The following is a 26069-nucleotide window of genomic DNA, read 5'->3' as shown; positions in this document are numbered from 1 at the left end:
GAGACTCGAGCATGTCACTCGAGCACCCACGATACTGAATGCATACCCGAGCACCCGATGCAAACTCAAGTAGTGAGAACTAGTGTTCAACACTAGTTGCTATATCATCATCTTTTTTTTTTTTTTTTACTTTTGAAAAAAATCCCCACCCTACCCTAGCCCAACCCTAACCCCAACCCCAACCCTAGCCCTAGCCCAACCCTAACCCCAACCCCAACCCCAACCCTAACCCTAGCACAACCCTAGCCCAACCCTAACCCTAGCACAACCCTAACCCCAAACCCAACTCTAACCCTAGCACAACCCTAACCCGAAAGTTTCTTTTTTACGCCGTTTCTCGTAAGTGATTAGACGACTTTATTCTTCGGGTCGGTGTGACTACAGAGATACCAGAATCATATCGGGTTTTTATGATTGACAGCTGTCACAGACTAAAAGACATATTTTTTTGTAAAATCTAGTTTTTGCATCGCCATATTTTGAGAGCTATAATTTTTCCATATTTTGGCCGACAGAGTCATGTGACAGCTTGTTTTTTGCGGGATGAGTTGACATTTTTATTGGTGCCATTTTGAGGCACGTGACATTTTTTGATCGCTTTCTATTCCGATTTTTGGGAGGCAGAATAAACAAAAACCAACAATTCAGGAATTGTTTTTTTTTTTAATTTTTTTATTCTGCTCCACGTGTGGTAAAATTGATAAGGTAGCTTTATTCTTTGGGCCAGTACGTTTACAGCGGTACCACATTTATATAGTTTTTCTATGTTTTGGCGCTTTTACATAATAAAAGCAATTTTATAGAAAAAAATAATTTTTTGCATCGCTTTATTCTGAGAGCTATAACTTTTTTATTTTTTGGCTGATGGAGCTGTATTGCGGCTTGTTTTTTGCAGGACAAGATGACATTTTCAGCGGTACCATTTTTATTTATATTTGTCGTTTTGATCGCGTGTTATTCCATTTTTTGTTTGGCGGTATGATGATAAAGCATTGTTTTTTGCTTCGTTTTTTATTTTTTATTTTTACTGTGTTCACTGAAAGGGTTAACTAGTGGGACAATTTTATAGGTCAGGTCATTCCGGATGCGGCGATACCAAATATGTGTACTTTTATTGTTTGTTTTCTTTTTTTTCATAATAATATTTGTTGATGGGTACATTATATTTTTATTTTTGGTGGATTATTTTTTATTTATTTTTTTTATATTTTTACAATTTTTTTTCAATTTTTTTTTTCACTTTCTTACAGTATTTTTACTTTTTTACTTTGTCCCACTATGGGACTTTCACTTTTTTTATTCTGATCGCCTGCATAACATAGGGATGGAGCACCGGAAGAGGAGGTGAGTATCCCGATCACCTCCCCTTAGCCACCGCAATGCTGCGATCGACTTCGATCGCAGCATTGCGGGGGTTAATGTGCCAGGAGCGGTGCGGGACCGCTCCCTGCACATAGCACCGGGTGTCAGCTGTGACAATCAGCTGACACCCGGCAGCGATTGCGCCCGCACAGCCTGTGTGCGGGCGTGATCGCAATGACCTATTAATACGTATCAGGCTCTTAAAGCCCAGGGCACAGATGCGTATTAATACGTCTTGGGCTTTAAAGGGGTTGAAGGGGTTTTCACACTAACAAAAGTTCATTTTAATCAATAGATCTTGGAATAATAATAACTTCCACAATTGAATGTGTTTAAATAAAATGTCCCCGTGCTGAGATAATATTATAAATGTGCTCCTGCTATGTACTGTGTAATGGCTGTGTCTGACAGTGCAGGACCATTGTCTGATCATACCACAGCTCCTGGACAGGGGAGGATGCAAAAGAGTATACAGACATTACAGCAGGGGATCACAGCTGATTCTTTTTGTGAGCTAAAACATTTCACTGCCTGTTTTTAAACAATGTTTTACTTCAAAGAAAGAATCATTTGTAATCCCATGTTGTCCTGTCCATATATTCTTTTGCTTCCTCCCCTGCCCAGGAGCTGTGGTATGATCAGACCATGTTCCTGCACGGTCAGACACAGCCATTACACAGTACACAGCAGGGGCACATTTATAAGATTATCTCAGCACAGGAACATTTTATTTAAACACATCCGATTGTGGAAATTATTATTATTCAAAGATCTTTTGATTAAAATTAACTTTTGTTCATGGTAAAACCCCTTTAAATAGGTCTTAAAACCTACATTAGATGTGATCTCCATAAATGGTACATTGCTAGCGAACACCAAGACCTTTTGTGGCTTGGATTGTGGTGGTGTGGAGATGATATTTGGCTCTTTGTACGTAGTTGTCTAAATACTAAATGGTAAGTTGGTTTGAGTTCACAACTTTTTGCCTGAGATGTGACTTTCTCACAGTCTTGTTTTTTTGTCCAAAGTCAAACTCTTATATCATTACATACTGTAAAATACTAGGAGAGAATCTAATAAATTTTCTGTTATTGCTGGATCGGTTGACCGCTCGCTTGTGTCTAATTCTGGTGCCCTATAAGCTGTCCTGTCGCTAGAAGCTATTGGGAAGAAGCCAGGATTTCGGAAATATTAATTTAAGAAAACCTATCCGTAATAAATCAATGGCTTTATTCCAGACCTCGGTTACTTAATGATCGGTTTGAGCTTATTTTCCCATATGAATCATTGGTGTGAGCTGATTTCTGTCTGTAAGAAGCAATAGTTTTATAAGTAGCCTAAATAAATATACCAATAATCCGATTACTGTAAAAAGCAGAGACTCGTCAACAGATGCCAAGGGTGATAATTACTGGTAATCTACAAGATGCTATTTGATGAAGATTTTGTCGTGTTTACTTTATGAAAGAATTAAAATGTGGCAGTTGGAATGACTTTGACCTCTCCAATGATTTCTCCTTAACCCCTTGATGACCGGGCTATTTTTCGTTTTCATTTTTTCCTCCCCTTCTTCCAAGAGCCATAACTTTTTTTCATTTTTCCATCCATATAACCGTATGAAGGCTTGTTTTTTGCGAGACCAGTTGTATTTTTGAATCACATCATTCATTTTATCAAGTGATGTACTAGAAAGCGATAAATTCCAAGATCATTGAAATTGCAAATTAAATTGCAATTCCACAATTATTGTTTGTTCTTTTTTTATTTACCTTAATCACTATATTTAATATGATTCTCCAGGTCAGCACGATGCCAAACATATATGGGTTTTATTTTTATTTAAGTGGTGAAACTTTTTTGTAAATTTGTAAAAATAAATAAATAAAAAATTAGCTGGGGTTGCCATTTTCTGAGACCCGTAACATTTAAATTTTTTGGGATCTGGTGCCGGGTGAGGGCTGATTTTTTGTGACCTGAGCTGATGTTTTTATTGATACCATTTTGGGGTAGATATGATGTTTTAATCGCCTCTTATTGTATTTTATTGCAATGTTGCCTGGGCCAAAAAAAACATAATTCTGGCGTTTCAATTTTTTTTTCGTTACGCCGTTTACCGATCAGATTAATCTACAATGGTGGCCAAAAGTATTGGCACCCCTGCAATTTTGTCAGATAATACTCAGTTTCTTCCTGAAAATGATTGTAATCACAAATTCTTTGATATTATTATCTTCATTTAATTTGTCTTCAATGAAAAAACACAAAAGAGAATGAAGCAAAAATCAAATCATTGATCATTTCACACAAAACTCCAAAAAAGGGCCAGACAAAAGTATTGGCACCCTCAGCCTAATACTTGGTTGCACAACCTTTAGCCAAAATAACTGCGAACAACCGCTTCCGGTAACCATCAATGAGTTTCTTACAATGCTCTGCTGGAATTGTAGACCATTCTTCTTTGGCAAACTGCTCCAGGTCCCTGATATTTGAAGGATGCTTTCTCCAAACTGCCATTTTGAGATCTCTCCACAGGTGTTCTATGGGATTCAGGTCTGGACTCATTGCTGGCCACCTTAGAAGTCTCCAGTGCTTACTCTCAAACCATTTTATAGTGCTTTTGGAAGTGTGTTTTGGGTCATTGTCCTGCTGGAAGACCCATGACCTCTGAGGGAGACCCAGCTTTCTCACACTGGGCCCTACATTATGCTGCAAAATTTGTTGGTAGTCTTCAGACTTCATAATGCCATGCACACGGTCAAGCAGTCCAGTGCCAGAGACAGCAACGCAACCCCAAAACATCAGGGAACCTCCACCATGTTTGACTGTAGGGACCGTGTTCTTTTCTTTGAATGCCTCTTTTTTTTTCCTGTACACTCTGTTGATGCTTTTTCCCAAAAAGCTCTATTTTTGTCTCATCTGACCAGAGAACATTCTTCCAAAACGTTTTAGGCTTTCTCAGGTAAGTTTTGGCAAACTCCAGCCTGGCTTTTTTATGTCTCGGCGTAAGAAGTGGGGTCTTCCTGGGTATCCTACCATACAGTCCCTTTTCATTCAGACGCCGACGGATAGTACGGGTTGACACTGTTGTACCCTTGGACTGCAGGGCAGCTTGAACTTGTTTGGATGTTAGTCGATGTTCTTTATCCACCATCCGCACAATCTTGCATTGAAATCTCTCGTCAATTTTTCTTTTCCGTCCACATCTAGGGAGGTTAGCCACAGTGCCATGGGCTTTAAACTTCTTGATGACACTGCGCACGGAAGACACAGGAACATTCAGGTCTTTGGAGATGGACTTGTAGCCTTGAGATTGCTCATGCTTCCTCACAATTTGGTTTCTCAAGTCCTCAGACAGTTCTTTGGTCTTCTTTCTTTTCTCCATGCTCAATGTGGTACACACAAGGACACAGGACAGAGGTTGAGTCAACTTTAATCCATGTTAACTGGCTGGAAGTGTGATTTAGTTATTGACAACACCTGTTAGGTGCCACAGGTAAGTTACAGGTGCTGTTAATTACACGAATTAGAGAAGCATCACATGATTTTTCCAACAGTGCCAATACTTTTGTCCACCCCCTTTTTTAGGTTTGGTGTGGAATTATATCCAATTTGGCTTTAGGACAATTCTTTTTGTGTTTTTTCATTGAAGACAAATTAAATGAAGATAATAATACCAAAGAATTTGTGATTGCAATCATTTTCAGGAAGAAACTGAGTATTATCTGACAGAATTGCAGGGGTGCCAATACTTTTGGCCACCACTGTATTTTATATTTTGATAGATTGGACTTTTACGAAAGCAGTGATATCAAATATGTGCATTTTTTAACTGCTTTATTTTTAATGGGGTAAAAGGGGAGTGATTTGAAATTTTGTACTTTTTTTTCATATTTTTAAAAATATATTTTTTTAAATGTGTTTGTTAGTCCCCTTAGGTGACTTGAACCTGTGATCATTTGATCGCTTGTACTATACATAGCAGTGCATTAGAACTGCTATGCATAGCTAAAATCACAATCTCATATGAACACCAGCTAAACACTGGCTTTCACAGGAGAATTGTCATAACAAACATGGATGTCTTCAGCACACCCCCAGCTGTCATAACTCATCGGCACCCCAGGATCACATCATGGGCGCTCCGATGGGGGTGTAGAATTACTCACTCCGCCTGCCAGCATGCGTTAAGTGCCAATGTCAGAGATTGACAGTGGCATTTAACATGTTAACAGCTGTGAGCGGAGCTCCACATCACCCGCAGCAATTACAGGCAGATGATGGCTCATCATCTTCTGCTGGGAAAACTGCAGGCTCGGTATACGAGCCCGCATCAAAGTCAGGGAGCCGGCATATTATGTACTAGTATGTCATATGTCAGTAAGGGGTCACTCAGCCTAGAACTGTATTTAGTCTGCAGCATTTACTGCATTATCTTTATACAGTCAGTCTTGTAGAAATCCTGCAGATAACATGGGGATTAGTTCCATATTCGGCTGGTGGCTGACTGAAGCCACAGCACCGTTGGCAATGGGATGGTGGCTCACAATGTCTAGCCCTTATGCTCCCAGGGCACAGAAGGAAGCCTTCTGCTGCAGACAGTTGTCTTACAGCCAGACACAAAATCATGAGAAGGAGGAGGCAGCATACAGCTGATCTCCCAGGACACACAGAGACGATTTCTTTAGATATTGCTCTGCTTCATTTATATTATGTGTCTAAATAGGTTAAATGAAAAAGTAGAAATTACCGGAAGAATTATTGGAACAATTTATATATTTTGTGCATTTTATGTGTTTACTGTTCCTTTAATGTTGTGCCTTGTTTAGCTGTAATAGCCACAACTTTTGTCTTTTCAGCCAATGTACAGAAGTTGTCTCAGGGCTTGTTTCTTTGCAGAACAACGTGTGTTTTTCAATGGTACGATAATAGGGAATTGGAATCATATATTGGGAGAGTAAAATGTGAAAGTTCAGCAATTTATTTCCTCCCGGTAGCTGGGTTTTCAGAAGGAGGCCAGACAGCAGTGTAACGTATTTTACTGAAGATTGACCCCATATCTACAGGTTAATAGCATTCGGGGACATCACAGGTTCCCTTTAAAGTTATTATCACTTCTGTATAGTATCAGTGTTAAGTTAGCCTGTGGTTTGCTGGTGGTTTGACCTCTGAGACTACCACCAGTTCCAAAAATGGGGCTCTGAAATGCCCCATCAGAATTGATCTTGATTCCTTCTCTAGCAGCTGGAGACTGCCAAGTTCTGTTGTTAGACTCACTAGGTGAGGTGGATCCTCTAAACCCAAGGTCCGGGTGGACATACGTCATTGGTGCATCAGCTAGGTGGAGCACGTTGAATACGGATAGCTGAGGAACTGGATACCACAGGTGGAATTTTGGAAAACGCAGGCAAGAAGGTGGTATGCTGGAAACCGCTGGCAGGCGGGAGATGTCCAGGACACCGCAGGCGGGAGACGTCCAGGAGACCACAGGTAAGCAGGCAGGATGCTGGAAACTGCTGGCAGGCAGGAGACGTCAAGGAGATTGTAGGCAAGCAAGCGGGATACTTAAAACCACAGGCAGGCGGGAGATGTCCAGGAGTCTGCAGACATCAGCTGACAGATCGAGGTGTATGAAGCAAGCCAGAGTCTTAGCAATACTGAAGTCTTAATACCAAGACACAGGTGGGTGTCTTGGTGAGCCTTATCTAGGCCCAGGCACAAAATTACATGGGAGCACGCCGGGTCATCTACAAAGCCTTACGTTGAGCACCGGAGAGTTTAGCAGACAGGAGTGAGGGAAGCAAAGTTCGGATCTGGGACAGGTGCGTAACAGCTGTATTTGGTTATCTTCGACAGAATGCATGGCCGCTGCTCAGTTCTGAGGGAGCCTTTCAAAGTCTAATTCTTGTGATCGGTTGAGATCTGTCACCACCACGTTCCCAGACTCCTGAATGGCAAATATGTTTAGATATGTAGAGTTATATGAAAAGTTTGGGCACCCCTATTAATCTTAAGCTTAATGTTTAATAAAAATTGGTGTTTTTGCAACAGCTATTTCAGTTTGATATATGTAATAACTGTTGGACACAGTAATGTTTCTGCCTTGAAATGAGGTTTATTGTACTAACAGAAAATGTGCAATCTGCATTCAAACAAAATTTGACAGGTGCATAAGTATGGGCACCTCACCAGAAAAGTGACATTAATATTTAGTAGATCCTCCTTTTGCAAAAATAACAGCCTCTAGTCGCTTCCTGTAGCTTTTAATGATTTCCTGGATCCTGGATGAAGGTATTTTTGACCATTCCTCTTTACAAAACAATTCCAGTTCAGTTAAGTTTGATGGTCGCCGAGCATGGACAGCCCTCTTCAAATGATCCCACAGATGTTCAATGATATTCAGGTCTGGGGACTGGGATGGCCATTCCAGAACATTGCAATTGTTCCTCTGCATGAATGCCTGAGTAGATTTGGAGCGGTGTTTTGGATCATTGTCTTGCTGAAAGATCCATCCCCTGCCTAACTTCAACTTTGTCACTGATTCTTGAACATTATTGTCAAGAATCTGCTGATACTGAGTGGAATCCATGCGTCCCTCAACTTTAACAAGATTCCCGGTGCCGGCATTGGCTACACAGCCCGCATGATGGAACCTCCACCAAATTTTACTGTGGGTAGCAAGTGTTTTTCTTGGAATGCTGTGTTTTTTTGCCGCCATGCATAGCGCCTTTTTGTATGACCAAACAACTCAATCTTGGTTTCATCAGTCCACAGGACCTTCTTCCAAAAAGAAATTGGCTTCTTCAAATGTGCTTTTGCATACCTCAGCCGACTCTGTTTGTGGCGTGCTTGCAGAAACGACTTCACTTCGCATCACTCTCCCATACAGCTTCTCCTTGTGCAAAGTGCGTTGTATAGTTGACCGATGCACAGTGACACCATCTGCAGCAAGTTGATGCTGCAGCTCTCTGGAGGTGGTCTGAGGATTGTCCTTGACTGATCTCACCATTCTTCTTCTCTGCCTTTCTGATGTTTTTCTTGGCCTGCCACTTCTGGTCTTAACAAGAACTGTCCCTGTGTTCTTCCATTTCCTTGCTATGTTCCTCACAGTGGAAACTGACAGGTTAAATCGCTGAGACAGCTTTTTGTATCCTTCCCCTGAACAACTATGTTGAATAATCTTTGTTTTCAGATCATTTGACAGTTGTTTTGAGGAGCCCATGATGCCACTCTTCGGAGGAGATTCAAACAGGAGAACAACTTGCAAGTGGCCACTTTAAGTAGCTTTTCTCATGATTGCATACACCTGGCTATGAAGTTCAAAGCTCGATGAGGTTACAAAACCAAAAAAAGTGCTTTAGTAAGTCAGTGAAAAGTAGGTAGGAGTATTTAAAACAAGAAAATGATAAGGGTGCCCATACTTATGCACCTGTCAAATTTTGTTTGAATGCAGATTGCACATTTTCTGTTAGTACAATAAACCTCATTTCAAGGCAGAAACATTACTGTGTCCAACAGTTATTACATATATCAAACTGAAATAGCTGTTGCAAAAACACCAATTTTTATAAAACATTAAGCTTAAGATTAATAGGGGTGCCCAAACTTTTTCATATAACTGTAGTAATGCATCTTAAACGTACACGTATGCAGTTCAGCAGTGTTTCTGAAAGCTGCAGTAATAACTATAATGCCTAGATTTTTACAGATAGGCAGGACCCACCATCCAACAATGGGTTAAGCACAAATTTGCTTTAAATATTGCAATTACCAAAACAGCTATTAGGACCCTGCAAATAAATCGTCTTTTGCTTTGCAAGTTTGAATAATTGAGCTGATTCTATAAAACCAAGACATTCTCTTTTATTACTGATTGTTTCTTCCCCTAATATCATTCAGATGCCGAGAATGATCCTGATTACTACATAACTAGAACTTTAATCTCTCCTTTAAGTAATTGAGCATAATTGGCAATGCTGTCTCTACATCACTCATTGACACGGAGAACAGTAATCAGAGCAATGCAATCCTTAATACCTTAATACTAACGATTCAGAATCAATTCTAGGCTGAGAAAACATCCATGAGATGTCTGCACCGCGGAAGCACGACATATGGCATCTCCATGCATGTTGTAGATGGCAGCTGCCATCCGGTTCAGTCATTCGTGGTGCTGGACTTTGGTTCCAAGTTTTATTATTTGGGCAAGGGGATGCTTTAAAAATAATTTGGAAAATATAGTTAGTTTTATCTGGACTGATGGTGCCCTTTTTCATTCCAGGCATTCCCGGAGCAAGGTATCATTTAAAGTCCCCAAAATATCATAATGAGCAAATAGTAGACATACCCAGGGAAGAAACTTCTCCTTGACTGTTGAACTCTTCGGAAATTGAAGAAAACCTTATATCAAGTAATCAGCCAACATTATACCTTTTAATACTGCTCTGCCCCCAAATATTTTGTTATGGGATATATATTATGCCCAAGAATAGCTAAGAGTTTGGTAAACATGGGTAAGCCAAAATTCAAAAATATTCTCCTTCCCTTCGCACTGACTGCTGCCCATGACACAGAGTGCCCACACTGCTCTCCCATATACAGTAGGTCGAATAGTTTTTTTTTTCCGACTATTTTTTCTTATGCCCAAGTGTCTACTGTAAGGAATATATTTATAGCTGATTTTTTTTTAGCTACTTGGCTAAGATGGCTGCCTTCATATTCATAGAAAACAGAATAAAAAATATACAATCAGAAAGCTAAAACAGATTGAACAAACTAGGTTTCAGTTTATTTATCTAATTTGTTAAAAGATCATATATTCCCATAAGTGAGTGTTAGGGCTCGTGCACATGACCCTATTTTCGGTCCGAGTGCGATCCGACAAAACATCGGATCACACTCGGGCTAATGTTATTCTATGGGGCCGTTCACATGTCTGATTTTTGCCTCGGTCAGAGTCGGTCCGAGGAAAGAGTCGTAGCATGCCCGAGTTTGATCCGATTATTGGATCACACATGGCCATTCAAGTCAGTGAGTGCATGAAAATCATTGAACTGCACTCGGATGACATCTGAGTGCAGTCTGATGTTTATGGACTAACACAATTGGGAAGATAGAGAATTATTTTTTCTCCATCTTCTCCTCATACAAAAAATTGGATCACACTCTGATGAAAATAATTGACTCTATTCTCTCGGAGGAGAGAATATACACTCATGTGACCCTAGTATTATAGTATGTGCAAAAGACTGGTTAAAAAAGTGAGGAAAAATTGCAGAAAGGAGTGGTGGGATTCATGGAGGTGCAATCTTTTGCCAAAAACAAAATTTTGAGTTCTTGGCTGTACGTTCTTTAATCAGATCAAGATGATTTATTCTCTCCGAAATCGCTGCTGCTTGGCTAAGGATGACGCTCTGTAATTCTCACATGTTATTCTCTGCAGTTTTGTATACAAATATGTAACAAGATTGTTTTTTTTTTTTTCCTTTTATCTTGATTATACAAGAAAAGTAGAGAACTGTTGTCAAACATTGGGACAGGCTGACTAAAAATAATCTATGGCATTGTGATGCTGCAGATTGAGTTGGCATTGGCGGCCCTCACGTCATTTTGGCTGACATTATAAGGTTATCTGAATGGAATTTTTCTGCTTGGTTACAGTTTTAATATATTTTGGAAAGGAAATATTTTCCATGAATATCAGACATCAATAAGTCTTTGACCATGAAATATTCCTATGCAAAACGTTGTTTCAAAGCATATACTTGTTTTATTATGTAACAGTATTTTACTTCATTTTTGTAAACAGAACATACATCTAAATACTTTAAGGGTTAGTCCACTTTAGACAATGCTTTGATTTGTTGCATGGATTCCCTGATGCTAAACAGACCACAATGAGTCAGACTACATGGCTCTCCAATTATCCGCAATAATCTATGGGATCTCTGGATGCAAGTATTCATTGTTCCTGCCACTCCAGGGATAGCAAAGCATTACACAGTTCTTTCTGATATAAATAGACGGTCTATAGGGGTCGCCCATTGGGTCCAGAGAGGTGAGAAAAGTATTACAATAATGCCATACTCGCCACCCAAACTAGTGCTGCTTTTAAGTAGTCAGTGTTGCGTCTGCTGAGTTTAATGTCTGTCAGGGGCATGATACAAGTTAATTAGCTCCAGCATTGATATTTCGGGTGGACCCCCGAATGAAGTAGGCTCGAAACGAAACGTACATCTGGGTCTGTGTTGGAGGCCGATGTGGTGACACACATTCTATTTTTATTCTTGGGTAAGTTTGACTATAATGCATCTTTATCTCTCTACTATTGATTTCATTTTGTGTATTACGTTGCATTATTTGTGTGCATTACATTGCACCAAATTTCTATAGATCTTTCAGAATTGCATTGTAATTAACTTTGTAGATATATATATGTTGACTTACATACCTGTTATCATTCCCTGATAGTATTCTGCCATCTGGTAGCAACAACTTGAACTTTTTTTTTATCTTTATTTTTTTTATTTTTATTGTACCGTTGGGAACTTCAATAAAATATTTACTGATATATATACAGTACAGACCAAAAGTTTGGACACACCTTCTCATTTAAAGATTTTTCTGTATTTTCATGACTATGAAAATTGTATATTCACACTGAAGGCATCAAAACTATGAATTAACACATGTGGAATTATATACTTAACAAAAAAGTGTGAAACAACTGAAAAAATGTCTTATATTCTAGGTTCTTCAAAGTAGCCACCTTTTGCTTTCATGACTGCTTTGCACACTCTTGGCATTCTCTTGATGAGCTTCAAGAGGTAGTCACCGGAAATGGTCTTCCAACAATCTTGAAGGAGTTCCCAGAGATGCTTAGCACTTGTTGGCCCTTTTGCCTTCACTCTGCGGTCCAGCTCACCCCAAACCATCTCGATTGGGTTCAGGTCTGGTGACTGTGGAGGCCAGGTCATCTGGCGTAGCACCCCATCACTCTCCTTCTTGGTCAAATGTCCCTTACACAGCCTGGAGGAGTGTTTGGGGTCATTGTCCTGTTGAAAAATAAATGATGGTCCAACTAAACGCAAACATGATGGAATAGCATGCCGCTGCAAGATGCTGTGGTACCATGCTGGTTCAGTATGCCTTCAATTTTGAATAAATCCCCAACAGTGTCACCAGCAAAGCACCCCCACACCATCACACCTCCTCCTCCATGCTTCACGGTGGGAACCAGGCATGTAGAGTCCATCCGTTCACCTTTTCTGCATCGCACAAAGATACAGTGGATGGAACTAAAGATCTCAAATTTGGACTCATCAGTAGAGATGAGCGTTGTTCTACTCGAACTGTTCGCCAATCTCAAATTCGAGCTGTTTTGGGCGGTGTTCGAGCCGGTCGGCGAACACGAACAATTTGAGAAAAATTCGGCTGTTCGAGGTTATGTTCGATAACTGTTCGTGCACCAAAATCATAACTGGATTTTTTCTCAGTAATGATGAAAATTAATGTTAATACGCAGTTTGAGTGTACAGCGGGGTGGGGGGAGGGGCAGGGGATGGATCTCTGCAGGAACAATGAAGATCTCCATTTTTTTTTCTCTTTCCCGCATTTGCAGTGGGGAGGTGCAATCTGTCAGCCTATCAGCAGCGCACACACGGAGCGAAGTGCTTTTTTCACACAAGCAAGGGCATGTGTGATTGGCAGTGTATGTCACATGTCCTTGCCCTATAAGACCAAGCCATTTTCCCCGTCGCCACCATTTTCTCACTGCTGCAGCTGCGTGTTAGACGGCACCGCTGTTGCTGTGTGCGCTATACCTTGTTAATTTCAAGCCAATTTTCGCACAAATATACAGATAGCTTGGGAGTAGGGAATAGTTGTGATTGCAGTCCTTTTAAGGACTAGGTTACAGCATTTCCTACGACTTTTATCAGGCAGGTCTGTGCTCTTAAATAGATAGATTGTGGGAGTAAAGACTAATTGTAATTGGAGTCCTTTTCAGGACTAGGTTACATCAGTTCCTATCAGTTTTTGCCAGGCAGGTCTGTGCCAGTGCTGTGCAAGTTTTTTTCACAGCATTTGGCTGAATCTAGCAAAGCTAATCCTTTTTGGCCTATTGCAGAGTGTGTTAGTCAGTGGAGTAGCCTATCTGTGTTGCAAGATATACCACCTGTGTATAGAATACCAATTTTTTTACTGCACCTAGTGAAGTAAAATCTTTTGGGCATAGCATCATTCTATTAGTCCATCTATACTGACCTCCATCAGGTTGCAAACTGAATATAATTTTTTTCTGCATCTTGCTCTGAAAAAATATTTGGGCTTCTAGCAGTGTGTGGGACTTGGTCTATTAGTCCATCTATACTGACCTCCATCAGGTTGCAAATTAAAAATAATTTTTTTCTTCATTTAGCTCTGAAAAAATATTTGGGCTTCTAGCAGCGTGTGGGACTTGTTCTATTAGTCCATCTATACTGACCTCCAACAGGTTGCAAATTAAAAATATTTTTTTTCTGCATCTAGCTCTGAAAAAATATTTGGGCTTCCAGCAGTGTGTGGGACTTGGTCTATTAGTCCATCTATACTGACCTCCATCAGGTTGCAAATTAAAAATAATTTTTTTCTGCATCTAGCTCTGAAAAAATATTTGGGCTTCTAGCAGTGTGTGGGACTTGGTCTATTAGTCCATCTATACTGACCTCCATCAGGTTGCAAATTGAATAAAAAAATTTTCTGCATCTAGCTCTGAAAAAATATTTGGGCTTCTAGCGGTGTGTGGGACTTGGTCTATTAGTCCATCTATACTGACCTCCATCAGGTTGCAAATTAAAAATAATTTTTTTCTGCATCTAGCTCTGAAAAAATATTTGGGCTTCTAGCAGTGTGTGGGACTTGGTCTATTAGTCCATCTATACTGACCTCCATCAGGTTGCAAATTAAAAATAATTTTTTTCTTCATTTAGCTCTGAAAAAATATTTGGGCTTCTAGCAGTGTGTGGGACTTGTTCTATTAGTCCTTCTATACTGACCTCCAGCAGGGTGCAAATTGAATATAATTTTTTTCTGCATCTAGCTCTGAAAAAATATTTGGGCTTCTAGCGGTGTGTGGGACTTGGTCTATTAGTCCATCTATACTGACCTCCATCAGGTTGCAAATTAAAAATAATTTTTTTCTTCATTTAGCTCTGAAAAAATATTTGGGCTTCTAGCAGCGTGTGGGACTTGTTCTATTAGTCCATCTATACTGACCTCCATCAAGTTGCAAATTGAATAAAAAAAATTTCTGCATCTAGCTCTGAAAAAATATTTGGGCTTCTAGCGGTGTGTGGGACTTGGTCTATTAGTCCATCTATACTGACCTCCATCAGGTTGCAAATTAAAAATAATTTTTTTCTTCATTTAGCTCTGAAAAAATATTTGGGCTTCTAGCAGCGTGTGGGACTTGTTCTATTAGTCCATCTATACTGACCTCCAACAGGTTGCAAATTAAACATAATTTTTTTCTGCATCTAGCTCTGAAAAAATATTTGGGCTTCTAGCAGTGTGTGGGACTTGGTCTATTAGTCCATCTATACTGACCTCCATCAGGTTGCAAATTAAAAATAATTTTTTTCTGCATCTAGCTCTGAAAAAATATTTGGGCTTCTAGCAGTGTGTGGGACTTGGTCTATTAGTCCATCTATACTGACCTCCATCAGGTTGCAAATTGAATAAAAAAATTTTCTGCATCTAGCTCTGAAAAAATATTTGGGCTTCTAGCGGTGTGTGGGACTTGGTCTATTAGTCCATCTATACTGACCTCCATCAGGTTGCAAATTAAAAATAATTTTTTTCTGCATCTAACCCAGCCAATAGTTTTGGCCTAATACCACAGTTTGGCCACTCAGCTCTGCTCGGTTACCATCCATTGTTTTTTTGTGCAAACAACTCCAGAGTTGTGAATTAGTTAAACACCAAAATGAGTGGAAAAAGGCCTGCTGCTGGTGGAAAGGGGAATAGGCGTGTTGGGAAGGGGAAAAAAGGTTGTGTCCGTGGGGTAGGTGCAGAAGAAAGACCATCTTCCAGCCAAACTAAAATGTCTACTTCTTTTAGCGGACAATGTGATAAGATCCCTTTCTTACGGCCACGCCAATCGCTACAAATTCCAGATGAGGCACAAAAACAGCAGGTGCTTCAACGAATATCAAGTGCTCCTTTAAGTGGGCTCTCCTCCACATCAACTTCAACATCACAAATACTCCAGTCCTCAAAGGTGTCACCCAAATCGCACTTGCTTCCTCACAGCTCCCAAATCTCCAGCTGCCCGTCTGAGTATGAGGTAGAACAGATGGTTGAGTCTGCAGAGCTGTTTACTCATACTATAGCCTGGGAATCAGAGGTCGACTCCAGCGCTTCTGTGAATCCAGACGAGGAAATGATCTGCACTGATGCCCAGAATCTTTATGAGTCGGATCCAGGACCAGACGCAGAAGGTTCTGACCATAATGTAGACCCTCATTCCCAAACTGTAACTCCTGTTGGTGGAGACAATGAGGAAGACGATGATAAGACTCAAATACCTGATTGGAGCGACAACTTTAGTTTTTTGTCAGGGCAGGAACAGGTTGGCTCTGAGGACGACGGGTGTGATAACGCACAGGGTGATGATGATGAGGTCGGAGATCCCACTTACTGTCAACCCACAGTCAGCCAAGAGATGAGGTCAGCAGAGGAGGTTGAGGAAGATGCTAGTGACGACGAGGTCAGGTTGCGCCTTCCTGGACAGAGACGTAGTACTGGAAGCACATCAACAACTGCATCCTCAAACACAACTCTGCCTCTCACCACAAGTCGTGGTGGCTCTTCAGGTCGCATGGGTGCTAAGCCTTGCATAGCCTGGGCATTTTTTCAGATCGATAAAGATGACCCAACTCGTGTTATCTGTAACATTTGTCAGCAAAAGCTAAGTAGAGGCCAAAAAATACATAGTTTGAGTACTTCATGCATGAACCGGCACATGGACATGAAGCATAAGTTGCAGTGGGAAGCTCAGTGTGCTACAATGCGGTCTAGCCGGCCGGGCCAACCTTCGTCTGCCATATCTTGTGCATCCGCGGCCTCTTCATCCTCTGTGACTGGGGGGACAGCAGTCACACCTGTTTTGGGGCGCAGACCTGCCACCTCTTTACCCGCAACAGCCAGCGTGATTGGCAGGTCATCATTTTCTTTGGAGGTGGTAACACCAGCTAGTCTTGAGCGCTGTCCGACATCGATAGCACCACCTTTGGATCAAGGCAACCTAACATGTCCGCCTGCATCTTCCTCACAGACCGGCAGTTTGCCGGGGACACCCTTATCAACCCCGTCTAAGCACAATAGCCAGCCCTCGGTCCCTCAGATGTGGACAAGTAAAAGACCATTTCCTCCTAGCCATGAGAAAGCTAAGAGGTTGAATTTCACCATCTGCAAGCTCTTGGCTACAGAAATGCTGCCTTTCCGCCTGGTGGACACAGAGGATTTTCGAGACCTTATGTCCGTCGCAGTGCCCCAGTACCAGATGCCCAGTCTTCACTACTTCTCAAAGAAAGGTGTGCCTGCGCTCCACCAGCATGTCGCACACAACATCACCGCTTCTTTGAGAAACTCTGTGTGTGACAGGGTGCATTTCACCACAGACACTTGGACGAGTAGGCATGGACAGGGGCGTTACATGTCGCTGACTGGGCACTGGGTAACTATGGTGACAGCAGGACAAGGGGCTGCTGTCCAAGTCTTGCCGTCCCCACGAGTTGTGCGTCAATCCTCTTTATGTCATTTTTCCTCCACTGCTTCTGCCTCCTCAACCTCCTCTCGGTCTTCCACCTGCACCCAAAGCCTGTCTGGTCATGCCACAAGCTTTCTAACTGCGCAGAAGGGATCCTGCACACCTCCTTACTATGCTGGCAGTAGGGCTCAACGTCATCAGGCGGTTTTTACATTGAAATGTCTGGGAAATGTGAGTCACACAGCTGAGGAGTTGTGGTCAGCTCTGGAGAACCAATTTCATGAATGGTTGTCTCCACTGGACCTGAAACCAGGGAAGGCCGTGTGCGACAATGCTGCAAACCTGGGTGCGGCCCTTCGCCGGGGCAATGTCACACACGTGCCTTGTATGGCTCACGTGTTGAACCTGGTTGTCCAGCAATTTTTAGCCCACTATCCCAGACTAGATGGCCTTCTGCAGAGGGCACGGTCGCTGTGTGCTCACTTCCGCCGTTCGCATCCCGCAGCTCAGCGACTTACATCTCTACAGAAGTCGTTGGGCCTGCCACTTCACCGGCTAAAATGCGATGTGCCTACCCAGTGGAATTCAACTCTGCACATGTTGCAGCGACTGTGGCAGCACCGACAAGCCCTGGTGCAATACGTTCTGACGTATAGCCTGGGCCAACGAGATTCAGAGGTGGGGCAAATCACGCTGGAGGAGTGGTCTCAGATCAGGGACCTATGCACCCTTCTGCACAGTTTTGAAATGGCGACGAAGATGTTTAGTGCTGACGATGCCATTATCAGCATGACTATTCCGGTGATTTACATGCTGGAGCACATGTTAAACAGAATTCGGAGTCAGGTGGTGGCACAAGAGGAGGTGGAGGAAGTAGAGGAGGAGGAGTTGTATGCGGAAGGGCTAACATCTGCAAGGTCCAGACGGTCGGCAGCACCAAGGCGGCAGGCATGTGAGGGTGGGGGAGATGATTTTACCAGGGCGCATGGTAGCAGCCAAACTAGTGAGGAAGGTGCAGGAGCCCAGGAAGAAGTGGAGGACGAACTGATGGAAGACTCATCAGATGAGGGAGACCTTGATCACATTTCTGTTGTGCGAGGTTGGGGGGAGAGGACAGAGGAAGGAAGCATGATTGCTACCTCGCCACCAACACAACAGGGACTTGGTGCTCCTGGATGCGCAACACACATGAGTGCCTTCTTGCTGCACTACCTGCAACATGACCCTCGAATTGTGAGAATTAGAAATAATCCTGACTACTGGGTTGCCACACTGTTAGATCCCCGGTACAAAAGTAAATTTGCAGAAATTATTCCTGCCATAGAAAGGGATGCACGCATGCAGGAGTATCAGCAGAGACTGTTGCAGAATCTTACATGTGCTTTTCCACAAAATACCAGTGGTGCACGTAGTGAATCTCACAGTTCCAACTTGCCAACCGTGGGACCGTCAAGTGTTCAGCACTCAAACCGTAACAGAACCACAGTATCTGCTGGTAACATCAATTTTGCGGAATCATTTCACCACTTTTTTAGCCCATCCTTTGCAAGGCCACAGGAGACAAGAAGTCTGACACATAGTCAACGCCTAGAGACGATGGTACAGGAGTATCTCCAAGTAAACATTGAAGCCACGACTGTGTCACTGGACCCTTGCTCTTTTTGGGCTTCCAATCTGGATAAATGGCCGGAGCTAGCCACTTACGCCTTGGAGATCTTGTCATGCCCCGCAGCCAGCGTTCTGTCTGAACGTGTGTTCAGCGCTGCTGGTGGTGTGCTGACAGATAAGCGCACGCGGCTCTCCACTGATAATGTAGACAGACTCACGTTCATAAAGATGAACAAATCATGGATCCGAAACGACTTTTCTACCCCTGTGTCATCCTGGGGAGAGTAAAAGCTTGATGATTGGTTAAAATCACCCTACCAACCCTTTTAAGCTTTCAAATTACTAATCATGTTTATCTGTATCTTGACTGGAAAATAATTTGGGCTTTGTAGCAGTGTGCAGCACTGATCCTATTAGGCCATCTATAATAATGTAAGGTGATGTTACATTTTCACATAGGACTCCTTGTTCAAAAGGAGCTTCTGAACTCTCTCGTCCATTGAATTTGTCAGGTTTTGGATGGTTTCTGCTTCAATTGTTTTGCATGAGGACAGAATACCCTCCCAGAGCTGTTGCTTAGATGTGAACTGCCTCCCGCCATCATAGACACTCCTTTTAATGATGCTCCAAAGGTTCTGAATGGGGTAGAGGTCAGGGGAGCATGGGGGTCACACCATAAGTTTGTCCCCTTTTATGCCCATATCAGCCAGAGATGCAGATGTTTTATGTGCAGCATGAGATGGTGCATTATCATGCAGAAAAATGATCTTGCTGTGAAATACACGGTTCTTCTTCTTGAACCATGGCAGGAAGTGCTGTTTGAGAAAATCCACATACATTATGGAGTTCATCTTTAGCGCCTTCAGGGATCCTAAAGGGGCCGACAATCTCTCTCCCCATGATTCCAGCCCAAAACATTACTCCACCTCCTCCTTGTTGGCGCTGTAGCCGTGTTTGCGTGGGGTGTCCATCAACCAGCCATCCTCCACTCCATTCATCTGGACCATCGAGCGCTGCACGGCACTCATCCGTGAACAAAACAGTTTTGAAATCAGTCTTCATGTAATGTTTGGCCCACTGGAGCCGTTTCTGCTTGTGTGAAGTGGATAGAGGAGGTCGACAGGATGGCATATGCACAGCTGCAAACCTCTGAAGGACCCTGCATCTTGTTGTTCGGGGGACGTTGGAGGCACAAGCAGCTTCAAAAACTTGTCTGCTGCTATGACAAGGCTTTTTTGCCGCTGCTGTTTCAACCTGACGTAATTGCCTGTAGGAAAGAGTCCTCAATTTGCCCTTATCAGCACGCACACGTGTGTACTGTGAATCAGCTACATACTTCTTGATTGCCAAGACACTTCATCCTGATCATCGCACAATGTTGATTGTAGTCATGCCTTGACCTAAACACTCCACAATTTGTTGCTTCTCAGCAGCCGACACATCCTTTTTCTTTCCCATTTTGGCAGAAAATGTAGGCTGCTTAATAATGTGAGAGAGCCTTCTTAAGTAGTCTTGCCTTTCATTGGACACACCTGCCAAACTAATTAGCACAGGTGTCTGCAATTGCTTACAGTGATATAAAGAGCCCTGACACACATCACCATCAATGAGTTTAACTGACAAACAAACAAATTCTTCCCTTATCACTCCTAAACACTTTTTGCATAATAATTTGGAACGCGGTGTACATGTGCTTTTCCACAAAACACCAGTGGTTCACGTAGTGAATCTCACAGTTCTAACTTGCCAACCGTGGTCTGTATGGAATTGTTCAATAAAGGGCCCAAAATTAAGATAACATAGATGGGAGAGGTCTCTATGAATAGGAATTCCTAAGTATTTGATACCCTGTGAGGGCCAGGCAAAGGGAAAGTTGGACTGGATGGAATCCTATATGGATTTAGGGAGGGAGACATCGAGGGCCTCAGACTTCGCTGCATTGATTTTAAAATTTTACCATGTAACAAAGTGATCTATTTCAGCCATAACAGCAGGGATGGATATATGTGATTGAGTGATATATACTAGGACATCATCAGCAAATAGAGAGCACTTGTACTCGGTGCCTCCCACCTCAATCCACCTAATATTGGGGTTATGGCGAATTGATGAGAGCAGGTGCTCCGTCACTAGGATGTATAAGAGAGGGGACAGAGGACATCCCTGCCTTGACCCATTGGTGATTGTGAAAGGTGATGAAAATGTTCTGACGCACCCCCTGGGCCTTGGGACACCCGGAGCCGGACCCTTTTTGGTGGATGCTGGTGGTTGTAGTCTTCGTGGCGGCGATCCGGTTCCGTGGCTCAGGGCGGTCAAACCAGTGGCGGAACTATTTATGTGGTTTTGATGTTTAAATGTCCGACTACGCCACCCGTGGATTGCGGTCAGAGTGAACCGCCGCTACAGGGCAGACCGCTAAGGCTGGTGTTGTGGGTGCAGCAGAGCGTAGCATAACTCCCCACGGGAGGAGTATAGCCTCAGGGCAGTGTATGCGGAGGATGGGGGTGATGGTGCAGGGCAGCAGCAGTAACGACACGGAGTCAGTGATGCAGTTCAGGGCCTTTACTCACAGTTCTTATTATCCAGACCACGTCTGCAGGTAACGGCTGCCCACGTCGTACTGTGCTCACCAGGTGAGGGGCTCAGACAACTCCCAGATAACTTTGGAGCGCTTCACAGGACCCCCTTTGTGTGTCCTTTGTCTGGCCTTTCTTACCAACACTTCTGTCCGGCTGCCTCGGGCCTCCTCTTGGTAAACTTGGCGCCAGTTTCCCTGACCCTATGTGGTGCCTTCCTAGCGGGTGGAGCAAGGGGCTGCGCCACATAAAATGTCAGAGCCTCCGGTTTCTAGCTGAGGGTCGTTTCCTGCCTCCACTAGTTCGGGGACCGGTCTCCCCCTTTGGCCTGACCCCTCCACGCAGGTGGATTCGGGCGTGCGGTGGCGACTCGCCCGTCCGCACCCCTGGGATCCCTTCATTCCTCGTTCCTGGAGCCTTCTCCGCTCCTCTTCCTTCCTTCTCCCTCTTCCAGGCCTGGGCCTCTGTTACTAGGCCCGCCTCCGGAGCAGAGCTCATGCAGAGCCCCTGCTCCCTGCCACTTCTGCTCAGACTTCTCTGCACTGAACTAAGATGGTGCCCACCTTTTATACTCCCTTCTCAATGCACCCAGGAACTGCTTCCTCCCTGCTCCTGCACTGCAGGGTTCCCCTTCCTCAGTGTTCCCTCCCCCCACTCCAGCCAGGGACAGGGACTGTCGTGCCCATCTCAGGGGCATATTGGTCGCCCTGCCCCACGGCAATGTGGTGTAATGCATGCAGGTGTCGGGTCCTGATCCACACTCCATCCTTATCTGAGAGTGAGATATCACACCTCTGGGTGAGGTGCAATACGTCTGTAGCAACCGAGCCCTCGGTGCTACAGTTCCATTTATCTTCAGCCTAGGTGACGTATTGTGATACAGGGCCGTGATTTTGGCTATAAAAGGGTCCCCTAGACCCCTACCCCAAGCTTTTTAAGAGAATCATATATGGCGTGCCAGGAGACTCTATGGAATGCTTTCTCAGCATCCAACGAGAGTATCTACTTACAAATTTTTAACTGCATCTAGCCCAGGAAATACTTTGTGCCTAGTAGCAGTGTCTGCTAGTCAGCGGATTATCCCGGCTGTTAAGCAAGCTACACCACCTGTAGTTTGGACACTTAATTTTTTCAAAGGAAATGCTTCGGGACCACGGGATACTTAGTGAAGAGCATCAGGAGGCACCCCAAGGCATAGGGGCTGGGACTGGCACTAGGATGCCTTGCGGTGGACAGCCGAGCTCGATCCTTATAAAAGCTTTTTAACTGCAGCAGCTTTAGTGGACGCTACTGGAGCTGGAATTACGCGGCTGCTGGCATGAGACTTGCCCTCCAATAGATCCTTGTAAATGGATTTAAAGTGTATTCATTCAAATTAGAGGGACAATTTAAATTAAAAAGCTTAGAGCTGCCTCCACCACAGGGGGGCTCTCTCGACCCACCAGCGGACAGGCACCAGTATTGGGAGAGGGGGGCTGGCCGTCAGGGTTCACCGCGGCTCTGGCACAAACCCGGCGACACGGAGGTGGCACGGGCAGGAGCGGACTGGCCGTCTCGGCTTCTCACTTTTTGGATTTTAGAAGGGCATGACATGCCTATATCTGTGTCTCCCCCTCCTTTTACTCCTCCACCTCTTTTCTTTTCGCATGACTATATGTACTTGTCACTTTTCCATGTGTTAGTTGTGTCTTCTGAGCAGTTTGTCAGCTTTTGGACACCTTTGAAGGTGTTTTCTATGTGTTTCTATGTGTTTTTGTTTGCCTGCCATTGGTTTTAACGGTGTTCGAAGGTGTTCGACGAACAGTTCGACGAACAGTTCGGCAAACACACGGGTGTTCGACGAACCGAACCGAACTCGAACACTACGGGGGTGGCTCAACACTACTCATCAGACCAAAGCACAGATTTCCACTGGTCTAATGTCCATTCCTTATGTTCTTTAGCCCAAACAAGTCTCTTCTGCTTGTTTCCTGTCCTTAGTGGTTTCCTAGCAGCTATTTTACCATGAAGGCCTGCTGCACAAAGTCTCCTCTTAACAGTTGTTGAAGAGATGTGTCTGCTGCTAGAACTCTGTGTGGCATTGACCTGGTCTCTAATCTGAGCTGCTGTTAACCTGCGATTTCTGAGGCTGGTGACTCGGATAAACTTATCCTCAGAAGCAGAGGTGACTCTTGGTCTTCCTTTCCTGGGGCGGTCCTCATGTGAGCCAGTTTCTTTGTAGCGCTTGATGGTTTTTGCAACTGCACTTGGGTACACTTTCAAAGTTTTCCTGATTTTTCGGACTGACTGACCTTCATTTCTTAGTAATGATGGCCACTTGTTTTTCTTTACTTAGCTGCTTTTTTCTTGCCATAATACAAATTCTAACAGTCTATTCAGTAGGACTATCAGCTGTGTATTCACCTGACTTCTGCACAACACAACTGATGGTCCCAACCCCATTTATAAGGCAAGAAATCCCACTTATTAAACCTGACAGGGCACACCTGTGAAGTGAAAACCATTTCCGGTGACTACCTCTTGAAGCTCATCAAGAGAATGCCAAGAGTGTGCAAAGCAGTCATCAAAGCAAAAGGTGGCTACTTTGAAGAACCTAGAATATAAGACATATTTTCAGTTGTTTCACACTTTTTTGTTAAGTATATAATTCCACATGTGTTAATTCATAGTTTTGATGCCTTCAGTGTGAATGTACAATTTTCATAGTCATGAAAATACAGAAAAATCTTTAAATGAGAAGGTGTGTCCAAACTTTTGGTCTGTACTGTATATATATATATATATATATATATATATATATATATATATATATATAGGAACAGCACCATTTCACATATACTCACAGTGGTTGCCAGGCCTCCAAGCAACCTGTCCAAATTGCATCTTAATAGAAAAAATATATTAAGGCAGCACTCCAAGCACCTCAAGCTTGAGAAAGGTTCTGTGAACCGAAACGTTGTCGTTTGAGCTCAATAAAGTCCATTTTTTCGAAGAATTCAATCTATTTGGAGTGCTGCCTTAATATATTTTTTCTATATATATATATTTGTTTAATTTCTAATTATGGAGTAACACGTAAATGATACTTTGATGTATAATCTGAGACGTGCACAAAATGTGAATGCTGCAGTGGCCGCTGATTGACTGCAGCACTAACATGTCGCCCCCTGCGGATGTTGATCCCAGCAGATTGGCATTGGACCCAATGTACTGGAAAATGAGTACAATTTTTTTTCTCACCTCCCTGGGGCTCATTAATAAGGGATAGTCCAGTAGTGGACAACCCCTTTACTACATGGACATGTTTGGTCCTCTAAAGTAAAGAATGCTCTTTGCAGAATTTGGCCAATATATGAGAGTCCTAAAAGTCGAATTCTTTCTTTACTTCATTTTTGTACATGTCTTATGAACTCAAATTTGTAGACGACTTTCCAGTTTAAGGAATATATTAAGGAACCGCATAATTGGCAATTGCAAACATAATGGGTTCACTGTGATAGTAACCTTCAGAGCGGATTAGCAGAATCTAGGCTGCTCTTTATACAAATCAATCAATGAACAACTATGGGAAATGATCAACAACTAGTCGTTAATCTTGCTGTTCATACAAGCTACAATAGGCGACCACCAAAACTTCTTCAGTGTTGTTCAAATTCTAATCCAATTTTTTAGGAGAGGTAATGGTCACCAGTCAGAAAGTTTTTACCTTTTAAGTTGAAAGGAGACAATATCATGATTAATAAATCAAATCTATGATGAAATTAATTTGTATCTCGCCACCTATTTTACAATATAACCTTTATGTTCTCTTGTAGGATTTCAGAATCATGTTCCTTCACCATCTTGCAACTATATCCCTCATCACATTCTCATATGTCAACAACATGGTACGAGTAGGTACCTTGGTGATGTGCCTTCATGACATGGCGGATGTTTTGCTAGAGGTGAGACTCTTGGTTCTACGGTAAGATGGGAACAGGGGTTGTAGATTTCATATCTTTTGCAACCTTCAAAATTTTATGCTTTGTGGTGATAATATTTGTACAAATAGTAACAAGTTGAAATCTTAATGGATTTGGATTATACTTTTCGACACCACAAATTGTCATGCAAGGAATTTCCCTACTAAAAAATGATATAGTGCCAACTATTAATGAAACATGATAAAAAAAGATTAGAGTGCTAAAATTCCTGGTAGAAAACCTGCTGCAGTCTGCAAGAGAGCTGTGATGATAAAACCAAAAGCAGGCGAAAAGTGGTTTAAGTCCAACAATATTAAGGAAGGCTTTGGGCATTTTATATTAGTAATCTATAGTGTTGAGTAGTGTTGAGCCACCCCCGTAGTGTTCGAGTTCGGTTCGGTTCGTCGAACACCCGTGTGTTCGCCGAACTGTTCGTCGAACTGTTCGTCGAACACCTTCGAACACCGTTAAAACCAATGGCAGGCAAACAAAAACACATAGAAACACATAGAAAACACCTTCAAAGGTGTCCAAAAGCTGACAAACTGCTCAGAAGACATAACTAACACATGGAAAAGTGACAAGTACATATAGTCATGCGAAAATAAAAGAGGTGGAGGAGTAAAAGGAGGGGGAGACACAGATATAGGCATGTCATGCCCTTCTAAAATCCAAAAAGTGAGAAGCCGACACGGCCAGTCCGCTCCTGCCCGTGCCACCTCCGTGTCGCCGGGTTTGTGCCAGAGCCGCGGTGAACCCTGACGGCCAGCCCCCCTCTCCCAATACTGGTGCCTGTCCGCTGGTGGGTTGAGCGAG

The 26069-nt window shown here is 43.0% G+C and overlaps 1 protein-coding gene across 2 annotated transcripts in view; it reads left to right on the top strand.

Moving 5' to 3' along the window:
- The window catches only part of CERS6 (ceramide synthase 6), a 441738-nt gene that overhangs the window by 336830 nt on the left and 78839 nt on the right, over positions 1–26069 (top strand). For both annotated transcript variants that reach the window (XM_073647006.1, XM_073647005.1), the window contains exon 7: positions 25107–25235. In XM_073647006.1, the coding sequence (XP_073503107.1) occupies positions 25107–25235 (129 nt within the window). The remainder of the gene's footprint in view (positions 1–25106; positions 25236–26069) is intronic.

This window comes from Phyllobates terribilis, unplaced genomic scaffold (genome assembly GCF_046119375.1).
Source record: "Phyllobates terribilis strain yellow unplaced genomic scaffold, ASM4611937v1 Scaffold_9__5_contigs__length_417890890, whole genome shotgun sequence".
Classification (NCBI taxonomy): domain Eukaryota; kingdom Metazoa; phylum Chordata; class Amphibia; order Anura; family Dendrobatidae; genus Phyllobates; species Phyllobates terribilis.
The sequence above is the reverse complement of the archived record's forward strand: the minus strand, read 5'-3'. Positions and strand labels throughout refer to the sequence as shown.